This window comes from Solanum lycopersicum, chromosome 11, assembly GCF_036512215.1.
Source record: "Solanum lycopersicum chromosome 11, SLM_r2.1".
In the NCBI taxonomy this organism is placed as follows: Eukaryota; Viridiplantae; Streptophyta; class Magnoliopsida; order Solanales; family Solanaceae; genus Solanum; species Solanum lycopersicum.
In genome coordinates this window covers 30,109,922-30,123,557 of record NC_090810.1, presented here as the reverse complement: position 1 = coordinate 30,123,557, position 13,636 = coordinate 30,109,922, and the positions used below count along the sequence as shown (strand labels likewise).

Genomic DNA, 13,636 nt, shown 5'->3' with positions numbered 1-13,636 from the left:
TCACATAATGACAATTTTTTTATGACATTGTTTGTGGTTCATTTGCGTCAGATACTTGTGAGTTAGTTCCTTCTTGAAGTGTTTCACCCAAAAATTGTTCAACATTGTTAAAGAGTTCTTCAACAAGAGGAACAACATTTGCGATTGGTGCGGAAGTAGGTACATTCATGGACAAAGAGACATTTACCCTTACATCATTTATTTCCACACTCTTTCGTTCAACACTCCTACTAACTTCACCATTCTCAAGGAATTTCGCAATATGGACATGGACATAATTTTGATTCGTTATACTTTTCATAATATTCACCACCTCTATTTGACCTAATGATTTTTCACCTTTCTATGTAATTGTCTTTAACCTCATTAATGTACACTTTGAGAGCGTCTGCTCCTTGAGATTTTTCTTTCAACAAGTAGATAAATTCATAACGTGAAAAATCATTGATACAGGTGATAAAAATTTTTTCTCCATCAAAAGATGAAACATAAAGGGTCTACAATTATCAGTGTGTATAATTTCAAGAAGCTTGATGTTCATTGTGGCATCTTTCTTGATATATTTGGTTTACTTTCCTTTAATGCAATCCAAACATATATCAAGATCATTATAATTCAGATTGGGAAGAATCTCATTCTTTACTAATCTTTTTACTCGTTCTTTGGATACATGATCCAAACATTTATGCCACAAATAAGTAAAATTTTACTTTAGTGAACTACCTTTAATTCCTAATATTTTGATGAATAGTAAGTAGGGATTTAGAAAAATTATTATCGAGTTTCAATCTATATAAACTATCAATAAGAACACCAGAACTATAAATAATAGTGTTTTATATAAATTGAAACATCCATGTCCAAACTTAAAATCAAATTTAGAAACATCAAGTTTTGAAAGAGAAATCAAATACCTAGAAATTAAAGGAACATAAAGAGTCTGTAATAGATCAAGGTGATGTTCAGTCTCTAAGATCAACGATAAGTCCTTATACCTTCAATTTTTAGCATTCGTGCGATTTTCCATGAACAAGAATTTTTTTTAATTTATAATCGTAGTGAATCTCTGCAAAATAGTGGATACATGGGTAGTTGCACCAAAATCAAGCCACCAAATATTATTAAGAACTTCTACTAAATTTGATTCGAAACATATAAAGACACTAATGTACCTTTCTTTTCAAATCAAGCATTACATTTCAAGCAATCTTTCTGATAGTGTCCTTTCTTTTACAGAAACGACACACATCAACCATGAGTTCCTTATCAGCATCTTGTGAAAATTTAGCAGGTGCATCCAGATGTAAATAAATACACATAGAGGGGAAACGAAGAATAAAAAAGGTAAAAGGATAGCGGTAAAGAGCCTACACTATTTTCCTTTAAAGCCTAGACTACAAAAGCTGTTTATGTCTGTTGACTGATAGCTACCTTCCCATTGTTATGGCAATTGAGCGAATAATTGTGAGATGAAGAAAAGAATGGAAGAAACAGTGAGAAAACTGTATTAACTGAATTGCCTGTTTACACAAGGTATTCTACTATTTATATACATCTTTCCAACTAACTAGAATTAATTAGAAGCTATCTTTTAAAACTAACTAACAAACTTTAACAAATCCAACTAATTAATTGTATTGTTCAACTTAACACTCCCCCTCAAGTTGGATGGTGGAATATATCCAACATTCCTAACTTGAACAACATATCACTATGAAGTTGTTTCCCTAACGCTTTGGTGAAAATATCTGCCATCTGATCTTTGCTTGCTATGTACTCTGTCTTCACCATACCATCTTGCAACCTTTCCCTGATAAAGTGGCAATCTATCTCTATATGTTTTGTTCGCTCATAATACATGGGATTGGAAGCAATTTGCACTGCTGCTTTGTTATCACAGTGCAACTCCATTGGCAACTCAACTGATGCTCCAAGCTCCTGCAATAAACCTTGTAACCATACCAACTCTGCTACAGTTGTCTCCATACTCCTGTATTCAGCTTCTGTTGAACTTCTGGAGACTGTACTTTATTTTTTTGGGTCTCCATGAAATCAGAGATTCTCAAAATTTGATTCCAAATCCTGTTACTGACCTTCTTGACAATGAACTAGATGCCCAATCAGCATCACAAAAGGCATTAATCTTTCCTATTTTCTTACTACTCATCAGTAATCCCAAACCAGGTTGTCCTTTGATATATCTTACAACATGTAATGCTGCATCATACTGTGACTTCTTAGGAGCATGCATAAATTGGCTCAAGTGTTGAACAACAAAAGAAATGTCAGGCCTTGTCATGGCCAAATACAAAAGTCTCCCAATTAACCTCTGATATACTCTCCTGTCATCTAGCTCAGCATCATTAGTCTCATGCATTCTATCATTCTATCATTCTATCATTCTATGCATTCTAGAATTCTATCATTCTCAAAATTGTGACCCCTAAAGCTCCTATTATTCACACCTCTTTTCTTCTGAAACTTGTAGTTTAGAGGATAGCCGATCAACTTATAACAGTTAGCTTTCGTATGGTTTTTCAAATGGCAATAGTCACAATACAATCCCCCAGCTTTTGGCTTGAACTTATTGTTCTGTAAGGAGGCTAAAGCAGTAGCAGTAGTAGTAGTCTCAAGGATATTAAGCTTCTGTACAGCTAGAACACAATTTGATATCAAACTAGATTGCACCTTTTGGCTCTCATCCTGCATTATCAGATTATAAGCTTGGTTCAAACTAGGACTTGGAACAGTCATAGGAATCTGACTCCTTGATTGGGCAAAATTATCATTGAGTCCCATTAGAAACTGCATCAGCTTTTGTTTTTCCATATGTTCTGCATATACCTTGTACTTATCACATTCACGAGCAGGTAAAGGAACCAATGATACATACTCATCCCAAAGATTTCGCAATTTGAATATTACTCAGAAATTGTAAAAGTTTCTTGACTCATTGTACTGATTTCGCGATGAACCTGGTATATTCTAGTGAGATTACGTTTATCAAACCTCTCTTTCAGATCCTTCCAAACATTATGGGCATTTGATGAAAACATTAAGCCATTTGCTAATTCCTTTGAAACGGAGTTTGTGATCCACGATAACACAAAAGCATTACATCTCTCCCATTCATGATTCAGATCTCCTTTGTAGTGATGTTTACAACAAGTACCATCAATAAATACAATTTTATTCTTAGCTAACAATGCTACTCTCATAAAATTACTCCACCCAGTATAATTTTCTATACCAGTAAGTTGTTGAGGGATTAAAATGCTACCTGGAGTATCAGATGGATGAAGATATAAAGGATTCCTTGGATGAATATCAGTGAAATTGTCGATCTGTTCTCGATTGGAGTTATCTTGCACCTCCGATGACCTAATTGCATCCACCATAGTTTCCGATTATCTCCGACGTCGGTATTCCACTGTTCGTCCAATTTGAATGATGTAAAAAAGAAAAAAACTCTCTCTAGCAGCTAGAGTATTGGTGGCTCTGATACCATGTTGAGTGATAGCTACCTTGCCATTGTTATGGCAATTGAGAGAATAATTGTGAGATGAAAAAAAGAATTGAAGAAACAGTGAGAAAACTGTATTAACCGACTTGCCTGTTTACACAAGGTATTCTACTATTTATATACATCTTTCCAACTAACTAGAATTAATTAGAAGCTATCTTTTAAAACTAACTAACAAACTTTAACAAATCCAACTAATTAATTGTATTGTTCAACTTAACAATGTCTACAAAGACATCTTCTCTAATGACATGACACAAGGATAAAAGAGTTGATGATGGAATAATGAGGCATCCAGCTGATTCAATGGCATGGAAATCATTTGATGAACTTCATCCTTCATTTGCTGCTGAGCCTCGTAATGTTCGACTTGGACTTGCTAGTGATGGATTTCAACCGCTTTGGAATTCAAAAACCTCACATAGCATTTGACCTGTTGTTCTTATTCCTTATAATTTACCACCTTGGTTGTGTATGAAGCAAGAAAACTTTATTTTGTCTATGCTTATTCTAGGTCCAAATGGTCCAGGAGATGCAATTGATACATATCTTCAGCCTTTAATAGAGAAATTGAAGGAGTTGTGGGAAGTTGGTATTGAGACCTATGATGCATCTACTAGAATAAATTTTAAATTGCATGCTTCTTTATTGTAGACAATCAATGAATTTCCAGCATATGAAAATTTATCTGGATGGAGTACAAAAGGAAAAATGACATGCCGATGTTGCAATAAAGACCCTTCCTCAATTCGATTGATGAATGGTAAGAAGGAGTGTTTTATGGGTCATTGATGTTATATTTCTGAAAACCACAAATGGAGAAATGATAAGGACTCATTTGATGGTACAATTGAGAAAAGGCCCCCCACCAAAAATGTGTTCAGGTATTGAATACTTAATCAAGTACAAGATCTTGAAGGGTTACAATTATCGAAGGATCCTAAGAAAAGAAAGAATATATCACGTGAAAATCGAAAGGATAACTAGAACAAAAAAAGTATCTTTTTTGAACTTTCATATTGGAAGTGTCTCTTGCTGCGACATAATTTGGATGTTATGCATATTGAAAAAAATATATGTGATAATATCATGGGGACAATCATGAATGTCAAAGGCAAGACCAAGGACACAATAAAAAATCGATTAGACTTGCAAGAGATGAACATTAGGGCAGAATTGCACTCCATCCAAAATGGGGAGAAAATTGAAGTTCCAATAGCATGATACACACTGTCTTCAGAAGATAAGCACAAATTGTGCCTGTTCTTAAAGAATCTAAAGGTTCCTGATGGTTTTTCATCTAATATTTCTCAATGTGTGAACCTGAAAGATCACAAGATATCTGGATTAAAAAGCCATGATTGTCATGTTCTCTTGCAACATATACTTCCTCTTGCACTTCGTGGTATGTTGTCAAAAGAAGTGTGTGAACCACTTATTGAATTATCTATATTTTTTAGTCTTCTTAGATCAAAGGAGTTGAAAATTTATAACTTGGAACATATTGAAGCGCAAATACCTATTAACTTTTTGTAAGTTAGAAAAGGTCTCACCTCCTTCATTTTTTGATGTGATGGAGTATTTACCTGTTCATTTAGCTAATGAAGCTAAGATTACTGGACCGACTCATTATCAGTGGATGTATCCTATGGAACGATGGTTATTTTTTTGAAATCTCTTATTGGTAATAGAGCATATCCTGAAGGTTGTATTGCATAGGGATACATTGCACATGAATGTATGATACTATGTTCAATGTATCTGCATAAAGTTGACACAAGATTCAGTCGGCCCGAGCGAAATAATGGTGGTGGCTTAAAACAATTAGATGGCGGTTTATCCATCTTTAGTCAACTTGGAAGAACTCTTGGAGTTAAAGAGCCATGTGATCTTAAAGAGGATGAATTAGAACAAGCACATGTATACATACTGAAGAATTGTGATGAAGTCTTACCATATCTTAAGTATGGAAAGTTCTTTCATATTATCTCATTTTTATTTCTTTTAAGGTAATTTCTTTTCTATATGGGGACTTATGGTTCAATTCAATTTTTTAGAGAGTTTGCACAAACTCATGAGAATGCTCGACAGTTGTCTTATGCAGAATGGAGCCGACAATTTATTGAATGGTTTAAAGATAGAGTGAGTGATACATAAATATAAAAATTGATATATCTAATATTATAATACTCATTCTAAAATATTCAATAAAATTTTGTTTATAGGTCGCACAATTGCATAAAGGAGATGATAGTTGTATCATGGAAGATCTACTCTCACTTTCATGCGGTCCCACAAAATATTCGACGCGTTCTAATGGTTACATTGTTAATGGATATAGATTTCATGTAGAAGAGCATGATAAAAAGTTAAGGACTCAAAATTGTGGTGTTGTTGTATTGGGTGAGAATGATGAAGATAGAGAGAACCTTGATTACTATGGAGTTTTAACAGATATAATTGAGTTGCAATTTGTCATGGATAGAAGAGTGGTTTTATTCAAATGTGATTGGTTTGATGTGTATGATGAATTAAAAGGAATTAAAAAGGATGAGTATGGTTTTGTGAGTGTTAATCCCGACAGATTTTTGAAAACAAATGAGCCATTTGTTTTAGCGAATCAAGCATCTCAAGTATTTTATGCTAATGATAATTCCAACAAAGGTTGGCAAGTAGTGAGGAAGACTCAACCTCGTAATTCCTATGAGATTGTGGAACAAATGGAGGATGATATTGTAGAGTTAGGAAGTCCATCACAAAAGAAAAGAAAAAGAACTAATGAGGTGAAATATCTATTTATGAATCAATATATTCATTGTTAAACAGTATGATGACACCGTTTTTTTTTTATCAGTATATGTTTACTTTTTTCCATGTCCAAACTTTAACTTTTGACTATTCTTGCTGGTTCAAGATGAAACCATTGAAAACTGAAAATGAGGTCAGTTCGAATTTAAAGAGTATACATTTGTCGCGCCTGGGGCTATAGGAAAGGGACGAGGACGAGGACTTAAATCTCTGGGTGAGAAAGGGAATACATCATCTAAGAGTTTGTTGCCTCAATCAAGTGATCTAGTTAAGAAGTACATCAAAGAAATTGAAACAAGTAAGATATTTTGTATTCTATTACTTCCGACCATAAGCAAAATATTTAGTTCTATTGAAGAGATATTCTTTTCCTGCATTCTGTATTTTAACTTGGAGGAGGAAGTGTGAAATTTCAACCATTTCCGACAAAAATGACAGAACCTTTTGATTTTTATGATTAATTTTTACTTGGTGAGTGATTTTTAGCTGGTGAATTCTCCCTTGTCGCCCCTCTTTCACCTAATAACTGTGATATTATGTCACAGACATATCATTGACTTTGTCCACTTATTTGCTTCAATTATTTGTTTTCAACTTTTTATAGTCAATGAAATGTTATCTTACTTACGAATGGAATTAGACCATGTGAATAAATCTATGAGATTGATTCAAATAATGAAGAATATGACTGTCTTTTTTTTCAGGTTATACGGAGAAGGACAAAGGACGAGGACTTGAAAAGTATCAGATTTATAAGAACTCCATGGTTCCTGAGAAAGAGAACATCCAAAATAATTTTTCATTTCCTACATCTGCTATTAAAATTGAGAAATACACTCAAGAAGTTGAAACAAGTAAGATATTTTTGATTATGAGGCCGACTTTCTTGTAGTTAATGTCTATCATTTTCGATGAAAAATGACTGAACCTATTGATTTAATTGTGTTGAAGATAAATGTCTTTTCCTACTTTTTTTTGTTTGGACTTCTCCACTGTTGATCCATACAACTACTATCAAACATTTTAAACCAACTAGCACAATAAATTGCAGAAGAAAGGGACTAGAGAAAAGAAATTTCTGAATCTGAGGTGGGATCTTTTAACAACAGTGTTGGTTGTTCTAATCAACGTATGCAAACTCTTTCTAAAAGCACAAAATCGAGTTCTACCTCTTCCTCTTGTCAAGAAATAAGAAAAATGAAAAATATTGTTCTTAAGAAAGATGGTATGCAGACCAATGTTTCATTGTCTCCTTCTATTAATCAAGTCATGAAGCACTCTCAAACAACTGAAAACGGTATGATATGTTAAATTCATATATTATTATGTTTTTGAATTGAGTTTGATTTCTATAGTTATTATTATATTATGCAACTTTAGGTTCATCTAATTCTACAAAGGTAAAAAAAGTTCGAGGAAGCAACATGTGCAAAGAAGTTGCTTCACTTGAAATTGGACAAAAGCTGAAAGTAACCTTTTACAATAATCGAAAGGTTGGAGCAAATATCAATCTGTTTTCGAGGCATTTGGGTAAAATTGTTCGTGATCGTAATATTTGTCCCTTGAGAGTATCATCGTGGCATGATATTAAGCAAAAAAAGTTGAATCATATGTGGGCGGCTGTTGAGGTAATAAATATACACATGATTTATATTATTTACTGCTACCTGATATGTCGTGTGTTCTTGTCCAATATAGCTAATGTTTTTTATCTTAGAATTCTATCTAAAGTAGCTCGTATCGATATTCATTTATAATAGATAAATAGTTTATAATCAAGTACCTTAGAGTGTTTTTATAATCTCAGAGCAAAGTTGTTCAGAAACATAGATCAAGTTTGAAGATGATAACTCAACTTATCATGTTTCGATTGTTGTAGCATAAATTTGAGAATGTTGATATGAATGATCATCGTGATCATATCTTGGGATGGATGAATGAGTTATGGAATAAATGGAGAGGACACTTGCATGCAAAATATGTGAAGGACAAGCCACTTCAACAGTCTCTTAAGAATGTCCCAAGGGGAGTAGACAAAAAAGATGGGAATGGTTAGTGAAAAGAGCACTTTGCTTATGAAAGTTTTCAGGTATGCCTACTGAATTAGTAGTTTACTTTGCTAACTTCTCTATTCTGGAGTTTGCTTTCTCTTTTGGTACATAACCGTTTTGTCAATTGCGGAGCCCTATTTAGAGAGTATATCTGATCCGCAATTGTATTAGCTTTTCTATGGTCTATTATATTCATTTATCCTCCTAGAATGCAACTCTTTGTTAAATAAATACTGGCAAGGAGTAGAAGGAATGAAACAAACCGAGCTAAATTGAAGATGCTTCATCATATTGGTAGCAAGCCTATTAGAGAGATTATCTATCAAAAGGAAATATCATAAAATTAATTTTTCCGAAATAGACCTTTTACAAGGTGTGTGTTATTTGACATGTTTGACTTTGATGTAAAGGGAGGAAAAGATGGAAATCCACCAGAAGTGGCAACTATTTTCTTTGAGACGCGTAAGAAAGATAACAAGCTTGTTGAACCTGAAGCAATTGAAAAAACATGTGCGTTTGGTAAACTTAATATATTAATTACTTCAAAATGATGTGTTATGATTAAAAATATTCTTTGATATATACTATAGGCTCAACTCGAGGAAATGGTTCAAGCAGATCCATCTCTACCTATTATAGAGATTGTTGAAAAATGTTGTGGACCTCAAACTCTTAGCCATGTATTTGGACTAGGAGGTGGATTAAAGGCAAAAGACTTGAAAGGTGGAACTTCTTCAAAGGCTGAATTATTGTCCGCGCTACGTTCAATTCGAGAGGATATCAAATTCTTGAATGAAGAAAACAAAATCTTGAATGAGGAAAACAAATCTTTGAATGATCGCTTGTCTACCATAGAAGATAAGATGAAAGATATAATGAATATGAAAGAATTCTTCGTTGCTCAGCAGTCACATGTCCCACCGACAACAACATCAGTTTCAACCGAATGAGCACTGCCTATTCAGTTAACCAAGTAAGTGACAATATACCTGACTTATAAATATGTTTTCTTTAGAATTAGTGGTTGTAGAGATGTGATCTGTTTTTGATTATCCGCATAACTTTTTTTAATAGTGAAAGGCTTAGTTTTTCATTTTCTGCATAACGGCACAAACATTGTTTTTAAATTTTATGCGTTCCTGTAACACTGCTGCCACCTTCTCTGTTTTACCATATTTTGCCTGATTATTGTTCATCCTGCTCGTCTCTTAAGATATTCTTTATGCACTGCTGCAACGTAACAGTGCTGCCATGTAAGTGCCCGTCAAAATTCTTGTTCTTAAATCTTGGACATCCCCTCAATCTTCATGGCACCCGCAATGGCTGCAGAAATGTTGAAAGAAAATCCTTTCTCTATACTTATAATAGAAGCAACTATTAGAGGTATCGATAGGAAAGTCAACTCAAAGAAGTACACTGATCTTTTGTCCAAGGCAATTTTTGGGGCTCGCTGTGGTGCTATTAGCTAGGGACAATCGCTCGACTCACTGTTGTTAATTTATCTACACCTGTGCAGATAAGGCTATAGGCTAAATATTATTGTCACATCCATTGTTCTTTAATTTGTTACAAAATGAACTACTACGTTTCACTTTCAAATAGTTCATCCAATTAAATAGTCTCATAAGCTAACTTTTCTATCCATTTATCTCCAATTTTTACTAAACATTAGTTAGGGGTGGTTCTTTAAAATAGATGTTGGTTTCTATTGATTGATGAATTTGAAGTTTTTTCTAATATAATTTTTTCTTATGCTTGCAGGTTTATGGATGTTTCTGAAAATCACATGAAAAAGAGTAAACTTTTAAGTTTTTGCCCAACTTTTGCTCATCTTCTGTGAATCATAGCTTATAAGATGCACCAACTCATTCTTTCTTTGCTATGAATGTTATGCAAAACAATGGATGTTGTCTTAGTTTTTTGTTTATTAATTAAGAAAATATTGAAACTTAAATCTTTTGTATCCAGATTTTAGTTGATAATTAATTTGATATTTTGTTAGATGCTTGTGATATCAATGGTTATTGGATCAACAGTTATTAGTTAGAGACCATAGTTAGTGAATTTCTGTAAAGGTGAATCTACGACTAGAAATGATGTTCGTCTTAAAGCTATTTTTGGACCAGGTTGTTGTTCGTCCCTACAACTATTCTAGGACCAGCTTGTTGTCGTCCCTAAAGCTTCTTTAGGACCAGTTCCTTATTGTCGGTATAACTATTCTAGGAACAGATTGCTAACGGTCTCTAACGCTATTCTAGGACCAGATCACACTCGTCCCTAAAGAGTTATTGGGACAAGGTTGCGGAAGGACGCAAAAGAGGATTAACGATCTGAAATCCAACTTATCAATGGTCCATTTAAGACCAGATATGCAGTCTCTAAAATTGTTCCACGACCAGTGTTTTTCTCGTCTCAAAGACATTAAAAGACCAGTATTTTGAACTCGTCCTTAGTAACCAGTAGCGACGACACTTTCTAGCACGAGTGGCAACCAGATTTTTCTGGTCTCAATTGCTCGTTTAGGAGCAGATTTCAACTTTCAGCCACTAGATTTCCCTTCCTTAGAGGCTGATTTTTTTGTAGTGGGGCACATACCTGACGAGGAAGACATCATCAGAGTTAAAAGTGAAAGCGTTAGTTGTAAATTAGTTTCTACCTCCTTATCCTGACTTTATGTTACCACAACCGTCAGTGATGAAATTATTATAACGAATATGTGGTAACCCTAATGGGTGGAGAGAGGACCAACTTATAGAAATATGATTTAATTAGGTTTGTTCATCAAGTAACCAATATACGAATAAGATCTAATCCTTATTAAATACTATTTATGACATTACTTGGATTATAAGTAACTCGGGTCATAAATAAGAAATAATTCTAGGTAAAGGAAAGTGGCAAACAATGAAGTATAAGTTTTGAGTAATGGAGATCTTAATATGGATCCATCACGTCAAATTTTTGAGAAAGAAGAATGAAATTACCACGCAAATATATAACTTTTTTTTGGATCAATAATTTAAAATTGTTTAATCAACACCATTTAAAATTATTTATCACATATTCATTTCACACTTAATTAGATAATCTATTAACATAAATCTAAAGTTGTTTTTATCGAAAAAAATACATTATTTAATTAATATTATTTTAAACAAATAATTTATAAGTTAATACTGGGCCGCGCAGACACTAGTCATATTTACAATCTAAAAGATAAAGTCAATCACATTGATATTGGTACAAGCACTTCTATTGAATCGGTAGGGGTACTAACGAGGTTCAGGGACAATTATATCTTTTTAATCTCTTTATTCAATTACATAATACACACAATAAAATTAAAGATTGTGAAAATCTGCTATCATTCGATGACACTATAAAAGGAGTTTTGCGGTATTTTAAACATACTCAAATTTTATTTTGCATTACAATAAGCATTCAATAATTATTGAAAGATACAGTGATAGCAAATTGGATCATTGACTCAACCAAAACAAAATCTATATGTGGATATGTTTTTGCCATTTGGGAAGAATTAATCCCTCCGTTTCAATTTATATTCTCGTCCCTTAAGAAATTATGTAAGTTTACCTTTGCACTCTTATTTAGTAAATTTTCAATAAAGTAATATATTTTGATTAATTAAATTGATCAATGAACATGAATTAATCATTTAGTTTTCCGAGAGAAAGAAAGTGAAAACAGTGGATGCCCTAAACCCTGAACAATTGCGATGGACCATGTCTGCACACCTCTCTCCGCCGACCTTTGGTTGTGGGAGAGACAAACCGTAATCCTAATCCTAATCAACAAACATCCTATGCTCTACTCGATTAACCATAAATGAAGATGTTAAAAATTTGACAAAAATCCAGTTGAAATACATTCAATATGTGCATGGAAAGCCTACGATTCAATCCACAAAGGGAGAACGACATACTTTCCCACAGGAAGAAGGATTACATCAAGTTATAATTATTAAGTTCTCATGCGATACACTAGAAGTGAAGGATTTGCGAACAGTTTTACTTAAACACTTGGGCATCAAAGGAAATTGTTTAGTTGATTTACTTGCTCGTAGACATATTCTGCTAAGGATAGACCAATATTGAAGATTATGTGGTTTCTCTATCAAAATCGGTAAGCTTTTTACCTTTCCGTGGAGAGCAACATCTTTATAGGGTGTATCCTTGGATAATATTGATAAAATCAACAATGCAAGCTGATTTGAACCAGCAATCTAAGCTGGAAAGTAGTCTCATACCTCCATTGATGGAGGTTGAGCTTCTGGCAGTATGAAGAAGGGAGAAGAAAACTTTTCTATAATGAAAATTGTAGATTGAGCAGTACATTTGGATGTGTATATATACACACATCAATGAGTAGTTTAACAAATCAAAAAATACAAAACATGTGAGCAATAACTAACTATAACCAACTACAACTAACTACTTGAAAGTTGAATAATGACTAACTAACTAACTAACAAATTGATTGATAACTAACTCACACTAATTAAGCTAGTTTTATCACCCCCTCTCAAGTTGGAAGTGAGCTATTCACAGACAACTTGTTCAACAGATTAGAATGTTTAACACCAGTCAATGCCTTAGTGAAAACATCAGCCAGCTGAGAGTCTGTTGAGACATGTTGGAGTGTAATCAGTCCTTCTTGGAGCTTTGTCCTGACAAAATGGCAATCAACTTCAATGTGTTTAGTTCGTTCATGAAATACTGGATTCTTAGCAATGTGTACTGCTGCTTGGCTGTCACAAAATACTTGTATAGGCAAAGGTGTTGTCACTGAGAGTTCACCAAGCAATCTTTCTAGCCACACCACTTCTCCTACTACCTGTCTTATAGCTCTATATTCTGCTTCTGCTGAGGATAATGATACTGTAGGTTGCTTCTTTGACTTCCAACTGATAGGGATATCTCCCATGAGAACCAAATAACCACTTACTGACTTCCTTGAATCAAGGCAAGAAGCCCAGTCTGAATCACAGTAGGCACTAATGGTGATATCAGGTCTATTACTAACAAAAACTCCCAGTGTAGGATCATGTTGTAGGTATCTGAGTACATGGTAAGCTGCCTTTAAATGAGGTTCTCTAGGAGATTGCATGAATTGACTGAGATGCTGAACACTATATGCTATATCCATTCTTGTATTAACAAGAAAATTCAGTTTGCCTACTAATTTTCTGTAGTAAGTAGGATCCTGTAGTAACTTCCCTTCTGTGAGCCTTAGC

The 13,636-nt window shown here is 33.8% G+C and overlaps 2 protein-coding genes across 3 annotated transcripts; one reads left to right on the top strand and one right to left on the bottom strand.

The window, feature by feature from the left end:
• Nucleotides 1-2,397: 2,397 nt before the first annotated feature.
• Nucleotides 2,398-3,398, bottom strand: LOC138339352 (uncharacterized). Its single transcript, XM_069290944.1, has 2 exons — nt 2,976-3,398; nt 2,398-2,892 (listed from the first exon to the last, which is right to left on the bottom strand). The coding sequence occupies exons 1-2, from the start codon at nt 3,396-3,398 to the stop codon at nt 2,398-2,400; spliced, it is 918 nt and encodes a 305-aa protein (XP_069147045.1).
• A 3,617-nt stretch (nt 3,399-7,015) lies between these two features.
• LOC101249234 (uncharacterized) lies at nt 7,016-10,381 on the top strand. 2 transcript variants are annotated; one of them, XR_003244422.2, is made up of 6 exons: nt 7,016-7,628; nt 7,712-7,959; nt 8,211-8,420; nt 8,793-8,892; nt 8,973-9,355; nt 10,144-10,381. XR_003244422.2 is itself a non-coding variant. In XM_069291219.1 (5 exons), the coding sequence occupies exons 2-4, from the start codon at nt 8,374-8,376 to the stop codon at nt 9,330-9,332; spliced, it is 507 nt and encodes a 168-aa protein (XP_069147320.1). In that variant the 5' UTR covers nt 7,486-7,959; nt 8,211-8,373; the 3' UTR covers nt 9,333-9,355; nt 10,144-10,381. The 2 variants fall into 2 exon arrangements, 1 of the variants encoding a protein (XP_069147320.1); XM_069291219.1 differs by having other exon boundaries at nt 7,486-7,959.
• Nucleotides 10,382-13,636: the final 3,255 nt, after the last annotated feature.